Here is a 14,602-nt window from a genome sequence, read left to right as displayed (position 1 = left end):
CTCTGCCTGTCCTAAAGGGATTTGGCATCAGAATAAGTTGCTTTTTGGAGTGTCTCTTCCTTCTTGTCGTAGAGTATGGAAGAATCATGCAGTTACTTTAAAAAATTAATTTTTATTTTATATGAGTTTCGTATTTATTCATTTTTTTTAAAGTGATTACACGATAGTTATACAATACATTTATCATTTATCGAAAAGATATAGCTCAATTGTTGTGGCTATGGATTTAAGAAAGTTACCTTACCTACAGATAACTTATTACCATTTGGCATTTGCATAGATCATTTTCCTGTCACCTTTGCCATGCCTACCCCTACCCAGAAGCAAAGCCTCATCAATTCAAGTGGGCTTTTTAATTAATCCTAATATGATATCAATACGATGGCAAAACAAACACTACAGCCAATCAACTTTTGCTTCCTCTCACCCTTTTACATCTCATTTGATTTGAGTTTCACCCCATATCAGTTGATCATCACTCTGAGGAAGGGGAGAAGTCTCTTCTCTACCGAGTCTCCTCTTTCTAACTCAATTATGTTCGTCAGGCGTGTGGCCCTCTTACATTCCCTGCTATAATCAATGATAAATAGGCCCCATTTACACAATTATAAAACACATCATATGTACAGATTCTCTCTCACTGACAGGAATATAAGAGTAGAAAAATACTTTATAGCCACAAAGAGATTACACAACTAAATTCACAAAGTAACGCAACTTAATGTGATACTTTAAATTATAAAGATACTTTTATTATAAATTAGATCTAATAAACCCCATTTACACAATTATAAAACACATCTTATGGCATGAGCTTGCTTGCTCAAAGGGTTGCTAACACACACCGGTGTGATAGCCATTCCCAAGATCTTGTTACTCAAGATTTCTTTTATTGGACACACGGGTTATGATCCCCCCAATTATATTGTATTTGAACTTTATCTTTTTCTTTATATATGATTTTTTTTTTTTTTTTGGGGGGGGGGGGGAGGGGGAGATCTAATTATTGTATCATGTCACCAGTTCTTATCTATTTTATCCAACCGTTAAGATTATGCGAAGAAGCTCAAGTAGATGGGTTTAGCAATATCTTAATGAAATGACTTATCTTCACTCATTTCATTATAAGTTGGCCCCTAGAATTGGTCAAGGATAATAGATACGACACAAAATCACTAGAAAATTTACACAAGTTGGTCATGGGGCAACCGAACTACCACCTCTTGAGGAGTCAAGGACATACCATCCAAAAACTTCTTAGAGGAAACTAAGTTCGATTCAAGTAACAATTACAAGCACAAGCACAACCAAACACCAAGGCAAAACTTAAGGGCAGGAGAAAATTAAACTACGCCCTGCATTGTGATGTTATTAACTGTATATAATGTAACAGTTTGAAATTTACATTCCTCACCCACAATATTAACAGTCACTCCCCATGCTTGATCCTTTCCCTTGAGGGGAATGCAAAAAGGATGTAACTTCGTATTATCAACAGCAATCTTTTATTTATCATCCAATTTGATGGAATTTAGCCGTCTTAATCTTTGATCAAGCTCTGCCATTACTGCTGGTTCTTGTTTTTTCCTTTGCTTAAATATAGTGTTGGTTGTCATAGAACCGATCTTATCAAATGCCACCTGCAACATCAGATTATTAAAAGAGATATCAGCACTTTTTTATTAGCATTTCTTTCAGTAAATTTATAATGTTTTCAAAGTAGTAAGCCCTAAAACACGGGAAGTAGGTGGTTGATACCACAACACAACATAGCGAAGATGATTGGAAAGGTTTAAGCCAACACACGAAGCAGCGTTTGCACACAAAACAAGAGAACTTTATCTGAGTTTTATGTACATGATGCAAAATCTTATCATCAGTGTCCATTCTGGTTTGCTAAAATCTCTAATATGGTAATTTGTTCAAGCTTACAAAAGAAAAAGGAGTAATTATTCATTCCAAATTGTTGACCAGTACCATAACTGCTGTGCAAAAGAAGAAAGGATTTCACTGATATACTTTCAAGTTTTCCCCTCTGCATCTCTGGAAAATGATGGGGGGGGGGGGGGGGGGGGGGGGGGGGGGGGGGGGGGGGGGGGGGGGGGGGGGGGGGGGTTGGGGAACTTGGAAAAACATGGCAACTCAAAAGAGTAGGCAAAGAAATTTTTACCGTTAGTAATTCATCAGGATCAAAAAGGTGATGAGTGGTTCTCTGCAATATGTTAATTACATCACCAACATGATGAGTTAGAAGCAACTCCTCCTCTTTCATCTGCATTTGCAAATCACAACTTCAACAACCTTAGCAAAATGATGTATGCTGTTTAAGTCATTCTAGTCATCAGTGAGTAAAAGAGAAAGCTTAACTAAGCAACGGAGGAAATGCTAAGAGCCTAAAGGATAAGCAGTGACACCTTAAACATTGCCAAAGCCACATGAAACAGAACCTTTGCCCCCTCATAGAAAAGGACATCCCATACCCGCAAAGTCGTCTAAAAAAGAGCCGAACAGAAGAATTCTTAGCAGTTAGTTATGGAAACAATCTTAATTAACTAAAGCACATATGAGAGAGAGGGAAGAGAGAGGGGGGGGGGGGGGGAGAATTCTTCTAACCTCTGATGGCAAGCTCTTAGAAAAAAGGCATAGGAACCACTCAGTGGCAACAAGCGAGACATCAAAATCCAATTCTTCTAAATGAGCGGCGATCCTGAATTTTAATACTTTCCAATGCTGAAAGGTATTAACAAGGAAATAAAGGAAATATCCATCAAGTTATTAAAAGCAAAGTACCTTGGGCACTTTTTAGAAAGTAGATCTTTGAATACTCTTTGTTCGACATGGCAGCCTGACAAGTTGGTTGTATAGCAGTCATTAACTAGTACATTTTCCAAGAGGACAGCCAGCATCCAAAATGCATCTTCTTCCGTTTTCATCACAAGCAACAGTAATGCTGCGACATAATTTAAGCCCTGCACCAAGAATAACAAGCATTAAATAAAAAGTTGATTATCCTGGTTAGATATCAAACATATTCAATTATCTAAATGGACTTAAATGGATATTGGTGTCAAAGTTGATTACTACTAGATGCCTAAGAGAAACAGTTTTGACGCTCCAGATCTCAATCATCAAGAAGATGCAATGGAATTCATTTTTTTTATAGGTAAAGATGCAATACAATTCATAACAAACAGTAGCCAAAGAAATTAGCGCTAAGAAAGAGGTTTGCATGAAGTATATCGTAATTATTACGTCTTCAGTAAAATTCACCATATTTACATGATGGGAACAAAGCAATCACGCTTTTGCAGTAAAAGGTAGAGTTGGTAAGATGATGTGATGATTGAGAATAAAATGCAGCAAGATAGACACAGTTATTTTATTTTTTATTTTTTGATAATATATATCATCCTAAATGGACGTGTAAAAGGTGATAAAGAAAGAGGCAATTGTGTTTGAATGAATTGAAATGATTCAAATTAAAGGTACAATTCCAAGGGACGTACCAGAAGGGATATGGAAAAAATCAAATTGAGATCCATGATGACTATGCACTCTGATTTTTCAAAGACTAAAAATCTAGATTAACATGAACCTTCACAACGTGATGAAGGAACAAGTGTATTAAAACGTACCAACTCTATATATGCATTAATCTGGAACACTATTCCAGTTAGTGCTGTGAAACAAATAACATGGGGGATGCTTTAAAATAAAATTAGTTTGTAAAATATCTTGTTTGACACAAACACTTCAATAACACGTTTTCTGAGGCATCATATCATTATACATGGATGAAGTCAAGACAGATATTTCTGTCCAGGTCCAGGAGAGAGCAAACCCCACCTGACAATAACCAACATCAGAATCACGGAAAGAATATCCTACAAGAACACGTCGGAGAGCAGCATGACCCCCTGGAGTGTCCAACCAGGGGTGACCGGGGAAAGTTCGCGGTAGGTCCTGCACGCATATAAAAAGTATAGAACAGTAAAAGATATTAAACAGCCATACAAACATGGTATATAATTGATGCCCCTTCGAATGTGGGCCTTTACATTAGCAGTACAAGAAATTTGATTACATGGACCTTGAAAATAATGCAACCAGCAAAAAACTTAAGCAAAGGCTAAACCTTGGATGTATAGGAATTTACTGTATACAATCTCACTTCTTCATGGTACTCAAACACAAGGCTGGTTAATGACCAACATCAATTAAGATGTTTCAAAATCATGACATCAAGGCATTGAATACTTTTAGTTTCAGTGGTACTCCCTCTCTCCAAAGTCGATGAGTTGAGAAGTTCACTCAGAAGAAAGAAAGGCCAGAAAAAAAACACTCATCAAAACACAACAATGGCCCTATCAACACAAATCACTTCCAAATGAAAAAGAATTATAAAACGTCATGAATGAACCAGAAGACATTTATGTTCATCCAAAGAATTTAAAAGCGGCCAAGATTCTCATTTCCATGAATAAAATAAAAATAATAGTAAATAAACCCAGAATAATATTTTGCATCTATTTAGAAATCGACTGTCCCCCACACAATTCATCTATGAAAAATTAATGTGTTTTCTAGAGATGAGGCCACCTATTGCAAATCCAGAATTGAATTTTCAAATCATCAAAATCTGTTATGAATTGACAATGTATGCAACTACCAACATTAGCAGAAGATAATGGAGAATTTTGCAATACATTCGTTTCAAAACGGTGCTGCAAAAGACTTCCCAACCATTCTCTACGATCGCTAAATCAGCCTCAAACTAAAATTCATAAACTTGTGTATAAGCAAATAGTACTAGATCAATGCAAATTACTTATCTTTAAAAAAGAACCTATAGCAATATATGCATTGAATCTACAACGTCAATAATCAATTAGAGAATCCAATCAACCAATTCTTCCACTTGTCACAATCACCAATTGCAATGCACAAAAGCCTAATGCACTCACATGATCAATCTGCCTCGTGGCAGGGGTGACCTTCCCCTCGACCGCCTTGGTCAAGTCATTGTAATAGCTCTCCGGCACCGTGGATTTCTTCTTCGCTGCCCCGGAAAGTGAAAACCACACTTTGGGCCTGAGAACCGGCGGAATTCCCTTCCTAATGAGCCTCTTTAAAGTTACGGCGTTTGCCAAAGCTGATAACTTAAGCGAAGCCTTGAGGGATTGGCTCTCGGAGATAGAAGGTTGCAAGTACCAATTGGCTCCTTTGCTGGCCTCCAATGCCCACCAAACCCTGCCCTGGCGTCTCACCTTCTCCCTCACCTCATTCAACACATTGACATCGTCCACATTCCCTTCTACTGTGAAACCATAAAGATCTTGAAACTTTACAGTGAGGTTCGCCCTCCTGGCATGGATACTGGGCCTCAAGATTGGTATTTGAGATCGAAGTTCTAAGGCAAGGTCTCTCTTACTTTGAGTTCCATACATTTCTTGGGGTTAATGGGGATAGATCCAGAAAGAAACACACAGAGAGACAGAGAGAGGTTCGATAGGACGTTGTCAAATGACGAAACCCCACGAGATTGAAACCATGGAATGATCTAATTTGGGAGCCTTAGAGGTTGAAAAGGGAAATTTTGGGTTGTCTTCAAATGGGTGTTTCAGATTTTGGTGTGAGAAGAGTCGGGCTCAAGAAATTGTCACCAAAGCCTTTACATTGGTCATAGATCATCCATGAATGTCTCTTTTGTACCGCTGCAAAAGATCCATTTTAATCTGTTTTGCAAATCGGCTTTAGAATATGCAAAAACAACAATAGAGACCCAGAGAAGGGAAAGTGAATAAAATGGCGAGAAAACGGGAAGAAACAAGAACGAAAACAATACCCAGTAACTAATCCTACAAAACAACACAGAAAAGTTATGGGTTTTGTCCGAGGAACACACGAAAAGGAAAATACTAATAAAAGAAATGGGATTATTTGCAGCAGATTATAAAAAGAGAGAGGGTTATAAGCATCAAGGGAACCCGAAACTCAAGGAAGATGTAATTAAGGTTTGAAATATTGGAGATAATTAGCTGAAAATGGGTGGGTCTGAGCCTGAGGTGGCCGGCTTTTATTGGGGTGTAGAAGAAATGGTGTAGATGATAGGAGTTGAATTTGTTAGAAATTTTTTTTAACTTTTGGGATCGTTACAAATTTTTCTTTCATTTTTAAATTTTCTTTTTCTTTATTTTATTTTTGGAACGTTACGGAGGACCAGGAGGGAATTCCAGTGCGGACAGATAATCATAATTTTAGAGAGAGACAGACAGTCGGGCATTCAAAATCACAAAACTATCCTTTTTATATGGAGTTGTTGGTATTAAATAGTATTTCGTAAGCTCGTGTATCAAATACACTCTTTATATAACTAACAATATAGAATTTAGCTTATAAAAATTAATTTTTTAATTTTTTTAAAATCAAGTTCTGTTATGTCATTGTGAAAGGTATGTTTTTCAAACCGGCTCGAGTCTCAACGTGAGATTAGCCAAGATATTTAAGGCTGTATTTGGGTTGTTGAGTGAATATTTTATCATTATTTTTACTTACTTTTTATTACTTTTTATTATTATTTAATATCTTATCATTATTTTTTTTATTATTATTTAGAAATCATTTGATATTATTTCACTACCCAAATGTAGTTTTGTCCCGTTTGGATATAAAAAATATTTCATCTTATTTTATTATTATAATTTTTTTAAATTTTTATACAAAATATAATAAAAAATTTTAACTTTTTAAAATTTTAAAACAATAATAATATTAAAAAATACTAATAAAAAATTAATAATATTATAACATTATTTTATTCAACTTTTATCTCAACTCACTATCCAAGCGACATTTACCATCCATCTCAAATTGGTTCTTTAAGCATTAGGGGTACCCTAATAAGTGTCAAATTCACAATTGTTATATCTCAATTTTGTTTAAAAACAACATTAAAAGAGACTAATCTTGTTAAAAGAAAAAAACATCACTATTAGGAGATGAAAAGTTATTGCAATAATGCTACACAACTTCCCCAACCTCCACACATCACATGTTTTAAAATTTTTAAATTTTTAATATTTTTTTAAATTTATTCTTTTTAAACTAATTCAATTCTTCTATTCATTAATCAATATATTAAACTAGTTAGCACCAAAAGTCAGCACCTTCTTGTGTGCTTTGTAGCCCAACTTTATCCCATCCATTGCTTCTATTAACAAAGTGCATAAAATGCTCAATCCATTTGATCCGGCCATGCCTTGAGAATTTAGATATTTTATAAGCTTCTACTTTATCATCCATTTTGCATGCATTTCATTGAAATAGTGCAGTTTTTTTCTTCGCTCATTAAATATTTTAGACGAGTCACGTTTAAATATATAATATCAAACCCTACGTACTCCCTTTCCCCCCTTTTGGTTACAAGGAAAGAATAACCAATAACTAGTATTAACAATTAACTTACTATTTGCTGATAGCTTCATACCTAATTAGTTTTCGTAAAAGATTTTGTTATGCATTAGTCATTATTTACTTTCATACTCCACAATTAACAGTTTTTTTTTATCTTTTTTTTATAAGATGTGAGATAGTGAATAGTAACTAATGAGAAGAATTATTCTTTCGTATACGCTAACAACTATTTTGAATTTAAACCAAGACTTAAGGATTAATGATAGGCCAAATATTCTGGATAAATAAATTTCATTAGAAATGGATTTTTTTGAAATTTTTAAAAATTTTAAGAGTCTAAAATAAAAGACTTATAAATACATAAAATAAATTCATAATATATACATGATTCGACTAGTGATAATATTGGAAGGATATTTTAGTAGTTAAGAAATTAAAGATGTGGAAACACGTAGTACTGGGCCCCCAAAATGATTACCGAAATTGTGGTGAGCTGGCTTTAGCTGTGGGTCATACCCAGGAATGCGGGCCCATGAGATGAAGAGGTAGTCACGTGTGAGTGTACAACAAAGAGAACAAGACAAATCGCATTGACTGGGATTTCTTTATTAAATTCTTAATTATTTCTTAGATTTTTTAGGTATTTATTAAATCCTTTAATTATTTCTTGGAATTACTTTAATGTTAATTGTTTCGATTTATTTGTTTATATTAATAATTTATTGATTCTGTAACTGTTGGGACGTTGGGTGTTGGGCCGGCTAAACGTGAGTCCCATTGATGTAGGAAGTCAAGCTGATCAAGGCCGTCTAAATTTGTATCTTACAAGGAAAATGATACCCAAAAATTTATTGAGTGTGTACTGAATGTATAATTTTTTTAAATTTTAAAATATTTTTAAAAAATCACAAATTCATTAAAAAATATTTTCTCAAAAACTGATATTCACTCTCAATGAGTTAATATTATCTATCTTACAAACTCACCTCAATAAGAGAAATAATTTGTACAAATTCTAAATAGATAAACTTTATACAAATTTTTATAAAAAAGTAGACCTCACTTTAAAAAAGTACAAAAAAATTATTATTTATTAATAGAATCCATTATTTTATAAAAAATTTATATAAAATTTATCTATTTAAAACTTGTATCTAATATTACACCTGAAAAATCTTGAGAGTTTACATTACCATCCAGATATATGATTGTATGTCAATGTCAACCCAGAAGACAACGACATTGACATACAATTAAATAAATGACTAAAATTAGAGTGATGGCTATGCAACAAGAGGGTGGCCACACAGCCACTTGTCCGCCAAATGGAGGTGCTCCCTCGTGTTGCTACCACCTTTCTCATTCATGGATGTCACTGTGCGACCACCAATTTTTCAAAGAGGGATTGTTGTGTAGCACAGCACGATAATCATAATCTCATTTTTAGTATAATTTTTTTATTTTTTCTTAATTTTTTTAAATATAATTTAGTATAATCTCACTTCAATGTTTGATACATAGAGTGTCAGATCAATTCGTAGGCAGACATATATTAACAAAAATTTTAATAATTTTAACATTTTTTTATTTTTATAACATCACAATAAACGGTCCAAACCACATAATTTATATTTTAAAAGATTAATTAATTATACAATTGAGGCCTATTAGAACTTTATAAAAAGTAAAAATTTCTTATTTTTAAATAATATAGGATCTCATACACTACTTACCTTTACCCTTATAATATGATGGTAGTATCGCAATTTTATTATGCATAAATAGTTTACCTTAAAATGGATGTCACCTTCTATTTTGTATCTCTAATTGAAAAAACATTATCCAGAATTTTCAAGGTTTTGTATCCCTCAAACACAATATGCTAATATTTTTAAGCAGTACATAACTATTCAACTGTCAAGATTTGTGATGCGTCATTATTAAGATGGAGTACGGTTAAGATCGTGTCACACCACCTATTTCTACTTATTTTTATTGACTTTAAGATTGTGTTTAGTTATCAGACTCAAGCTAAGCACAGTTTAATTTTAAGTTAAATTTAATATTTAAATATTTAATTTTTAAATTATTAAATTCATCTCAACATGAAACCTCCTTATACGTGGATTCTATAACTTTTTTCAACTTAACACATTTTTATAAGTGGGAACTCACAAACTTTTTCAATTTTTCATAAAAAATATTAAACTCACTTTAATATTCAAACATATTTTAAATTCAGTTTAGATAAATCTTACATAACTCTTTTTACTATTTAACTTATTACTATTTATAAATAATTGAACTCAACTCAATATCTAAATCCAGCATCAAGGTGAAAGTTGAACGATGCAATGCGTTTAGTATTTGATAATTTGGAATGCAAAATCTAAGATATTTGTTAATAGAATATATATGGAAAATGCGTTGCTTTTGGTTTCAAATTGACACCATACCTTTCCAAGATTATCTATCTACTACTGCATCAATTCCAAAGATAGTGCAACTGATTCTAGAGCCATCAATTTCTTACCTAATTTTGGACGTTAACTAGTTTCTTTTCTCATAAAAGCACAGCAGAGAAAACAGAGATCACTAAAGTACTTGAGGGAGAAAGTAGTCCAAGATGAGTTGGTATTCAAGAAGTCTCACTTTCCTCATCTCATGCTACCACAATATATTAGAGTATGTAGTACTGCACCTGCACTCACCAACTTGTTTCCTTTGGTACAAAGACACAGAACAGCTAGTACTACTCTCAGAACAAGTGTGTATGTTAAGCAAAGTTACCAAGATAGATCATCAAAACTCCATGCATTCAGTGAAGTAGGCGAGGCACAGTTCACAACTAGATGATGATCTCTTGTACGTGGTAGATAATTTCTAAACGTGGCCGGGTGTATGATCACAGCTATTTATTTACAATATGGTCATGATCTGCATGGAATAAACATATATACTTTAAACCAAATTGATGAGTTTTCTCTTCCACATGGGATCGAGACGTGAGCTCACGACTCCATTGCCACATTAAGCTTTTGTGGGTGTACAAAGGATTAGATCTACTGATCAAGATTGTGCATGCCACATCACATGATATTATAATATTTTTATCCATCCAATGGTTAGAGTTGAACGAGAGTACTATAAAGTATAAGTATTTGGTAGTTAGATCATGATCATCCAATGTGTCGTTTTTTGATAATTTGTGATGCATGGCGTAAAATTACCTTAGATAGTTTGAGATTGGAAATGAGATTTTTCCTTTAATATTTCATTTCACTCCAACCCTAAGAGATTTAGGAAACATTTTTACAAAGACAACAATTACCTTGCAATAACCTTTGCATGGAAAATAAAATGTCACTACACTTTTATAATTAGGTACTTGATTTTAACAAATTAAAATGTCACCAATCTTCAGGATTATAATAAATTCTCAATCAATGTTGTAGAACTCATAATCTACATATAACTCTCTCCCGCTTAGGTCCTTAGAGTTTATACGTACAAGAATTTCAAGAGATCTTTATCAAATCGACTTGGATAAGTCATTATTATTATTTTTTTAATGGTTAAAGAAGTGACTATTAGTAAATTTGTGTATTTTTTTTAAATGTTTAAAAAATTTTGAAAAAAAAATACAATTTTACCGGTGCTAATTTTACAGGGACAAAATCAAGGATCTGAATAGTGGGTGCCCCAGTAATGAAATTGACGCATATATATTGTGACTAGCTATCGGTTTCCAACCACTAATACAAAAAACAAGAATTCGGGCTTATGGGCCTCAGGCCCAAATAAAGAAACAAAACATTACAATTTGGGCTAGCTAACATGTGAATGGATGATGGCGAAATTGTACTGCATGCGAGTGCTGCAACTTGGGAAGAAATTTGTTTCTGGGTTTGCAATTAAAGCTATGAAAATAATTCTCATAGCCTTGTTGGAAGTTGGGAGGCAGCTAGCCCATGCAACTGCCAATTACTAGCTTCAATCAACGAGTAACCTCGTAAATGCTCTTGTGCACCCACACCCGCAGGCCACCAGTACGTACTAATCTGTGTGTCAGTGTGTGTGTATATACATATATATATATATATATATAAATATGCATTTTCTTTTCTTTTTGGTCTAATATATAGTTGGATTATTAATATTCATACTACTCTTCATCTATATTTTATCATCTTCAGTTGATATTTTTTTAATTTTATTATAAATCAATTACTTGATCGATCATTCAAAGTAATTAATTCGGCATTAGCTTTAATTTCCATATTCCAAGGGAAAGAAAATTAAGGAACAACCAGTACCGATATTAATTAATTGGTTTTAAATTTTATTATAATTAAATGATCTGAACGATTATTCAAAGTACGTAATTCAATATATAATATACTTTTTTTTCCAAATATGGGACAACATGAGTTCCTAGCTAGCTGCCAAGGGAAGAAAATTAAGGAACAACCATGCCAGTGACGTCATTGGTTTTGAACTTTCTCTTGCAATAAAGCTTAAAGCATAAAATTCATGATTTTGTCGTTAATCATCTCCTACTACTCTCAAGACAATATGCATGCACATAGAATAGAACATTTATAGGGAGTACTACGTAATTAATTAAGTACTTCACCCACTTAAATAAATTAAAGTATTTCAAACACGTACTCACGTACGTTTTGTTATTGATTAATATACAAATATATATATATATTAAAATTAATGTACATTTATTGCATTTGAAATAAAAGTAATTTGATGAGCAAGCTGGTAAATTAGCTCAAAGTTGGGAACACAAATTAAACATGTATTTTTTTGGAAGATGTCATGCATTTGCTTATTAATTATATATCCACAAAGCTAAGGTAGTACCTTTTATTCATGTCCTACAATTTCAGTACGTACTGCATTATTCAACCCTCGACTCATAACCATATATTAACATATATATTATATCATGTATATATTCACATAATTAGTCTTGTAGCATCTTAATTCGATCTCTCTTATAATATTGTGAATGCATAGATTCCGCATTTACATTTACAATATCAATACTGGTGTCGTTTGGATAACAAGTTGAAATGAGATGAGTTGAGATGAAAATTAAAAGTTGAATAAAATATTCTTAGAATTTTATTTTTAATATTATTATTGTTTTAAAATTTAAAAAAATTGAATTATTTATTATATTTTATGTGCAAATTTAGAAAAATTATAATGATGAAATAAGATGAAACACTTCTTATATACGAATCGGGCTTGACATCATGTGTGTTGATCATTTTGATCTTCATTTATAATAAATATAGAGTATGCGGTAGTCAAAAGAGCTACAGAAAAATCTTATAGTACTCCCAATGAATTCGTCATCCTATCATTTAAAATGCATCACCAAAACTCAAATTTTCAATTATACATACCGACTTTTACAATATACCATATATCAGCTTATCAATTTTTTCTTCATATCATTTAAATATTATACTTTTTAATCTTTTTTATTTATTTCAAATATTTTCTTTAACTACTAATGATATCCTCATATCTTTTGATATTTGCAATATCTTCTCATATACAATGTCATATAATTATGCCCTATTTTAAATTAATCCAAATTTATAAGCTAAATCAAAATATAAATTAATTCAAAAAATAAAAAGAAGAGATTATATAATGAAAATATTCTCAAAGTATATTATGAGAATATTCATTCTCAATAATTATATAATATGAATAAAGAGAGTTCAAGAAATGAGAAACTTAGCAAGAGGAGGGAAGAAAAATTAATTAAAAATATTTTCAATGATGAACAATGTTCTCTACATTTAGAAGTTTACTGTAACAGAATGTAACAGTATATTTAAAATAGAAGATCTAATGGAAGGCACTTTTGAGAACATTTCCTTATATTTTAAAGAAAGATGTATTATAAAGGATCTATTAGAAGTGCTCTTATATTTATCGCGACTACTTTAATTTTTGAACTTTGATCCTTATAAAAGTCTAAATAAAATAAAATAAAAGTTAAAATAAATAAATAATGCACACGGTTTTTTTTATAAAATTAATATATAAAATGAAAATGGAAAAAGAAGAAGAAGGAGAAGGAAGACATAAAAAATTTAAGGCATGCAGATTGAAAGTCAACAACGTAGTCTTCCTCGGGCGCAATGCAAGCCGTGTAATTTTGAAAGATCAGCTTCCGGCCTCCGACACGGATTAAAAAATTAACAAATCAATCGTGTATATATTCCTGAATTGAACCTAACCTAAGCTATATATATCCTTATAAATTACTAAAGGTAGATTTTTTTAAAGCAACAGCTAGTAGTACTTATTAATGGAGGTGCGTATACAACACGTACGTCGAATGCAAATTAGCACACCCTGAAACCTAAATTATAATTTGTGAGTCAAATGCTAATAATCTAATTCAAGGCACCAAATTTCAATTTGTTTTTAATACAATTCTTACCCTTTTTTGGGTCAAAATCAACCAGCTACATACGTACTATATAAAATTTGTCAGCTTGTTTGCCTTAGATATCGGTATTGGTTGCTAGCTAGCTACGCCTGTTCACATGCGATTCAACAATCGATCGATCGAAGATTTTCTCAAAACACATATTATATATATATATATATATATATATATATATATATATATATGTAGCATGGTTGCATCTAGACCTCTAAAAAGGTGAAGTGTATATATATATATATATATATATATATAAAATATCATTGAAATAAAGAAAATCAGGGACATGGCTTGTTGGGAAGGAGATGTGGTTTGAATATGGGATTTTTAAAGTTTTATTTAAGTTTTGGATACTATGATTATTCCTCTCTCAAATTCACGGGCTAGCTCTTACGTACGTACCTTATAACACACACACCACATATAGAGATTAAAAAGAATGAAAAACCAATCAAGTCGTAATTAATTAGATAAGAGAAGTTAAGGGGTATATATATATATATATACACATATATAATTAACTATGTTGGTGGGTTAGAGGTCCTTATAACAATGATCGTGACGCAGCTGATGATGATAGAATGTTTATATGTTTGAATTTCTCAGTTGATTAACCACTTTACCAACAAATAATTATTGTTGGACAGATGATCGGGACAAATATATTCTATATATATGATTAAATATAAACACTTCATCGAA

At 32.2% G+C, this 14,602-nt stretch overlaps 1 protein-coding gene across 3 annotated transcripts; it reads right to left on the bottom strand.

Moving 5' to 3' along the window:
* Window positions 1-1,259: 1,259 nt before the first annotated feature.
* On the bottom strand, window positions 1,260-6,121 carry LOC121250248 (growth hormone-regulated TBC protein 1-A-like). 3 transcript variants are annotated; one of them, XM_041149300.1, is made up of 7 exons: window positions 4,965-6,120; window positions 3,847-3,963; window positions 2,791-2,969; window positions 2,614-2,707; window positions 2,415-2,492; window positions 2,171-2,272; window positions 1,260-1,640 (listed from the first exon to the last, which is right to left on the bottom strand). In XM_041149300.1, the coding sequence occupies exons 1-7, from the start codon at window positions 5,445-5,447 to the stop codon at window positions 1,506-1,508; spliced, it is 1,188 nt and encodes a 395-aa protein (XP_041005234.1). In that variant the 5' UTR covers window positions 5,448-6,120; the 3' UTR covers window positions 1,260-1,505. The 3 variants fall into 3 exon arrangements, 2 of the variants coding, with proteins under 2 accessions (XP_041005234.1, XP_041005235.1); XR_005937736.1 differs by having other exon boundaries at window positions 1,588-1,640; window positions 2,368-2,492; XM_041149301.1 differs by having other exon boundaries at window positions 1,588-2,068; window positions 2,122-2,272; window positions 4,965-6,121.
* Between the last annotated feature and the right edge of the window lie 8,481 nt (window positions 6,122-14,602).

Source organism: Juglans microcarpa x Juglans regia, chromosome 2D, assembly GCF_004785595.1.
Source record: "Juglans microcarpa x Juglans regia isolate MS1-56 chromosome 2D, Jm3101_v1.0, whole genome shotgun sequence".
NCBI lineage: Eukaryota > Viridiplantae > Streptophyta > Magnoliopsida > Fagales > Juglandaceae > Juglans > Juglans microcarpa x Juglans regia.
Note: the sequence above shows the minus strand (reverse complement) of the source record. Positions and strands in the feature narration are given on the sequence as shown.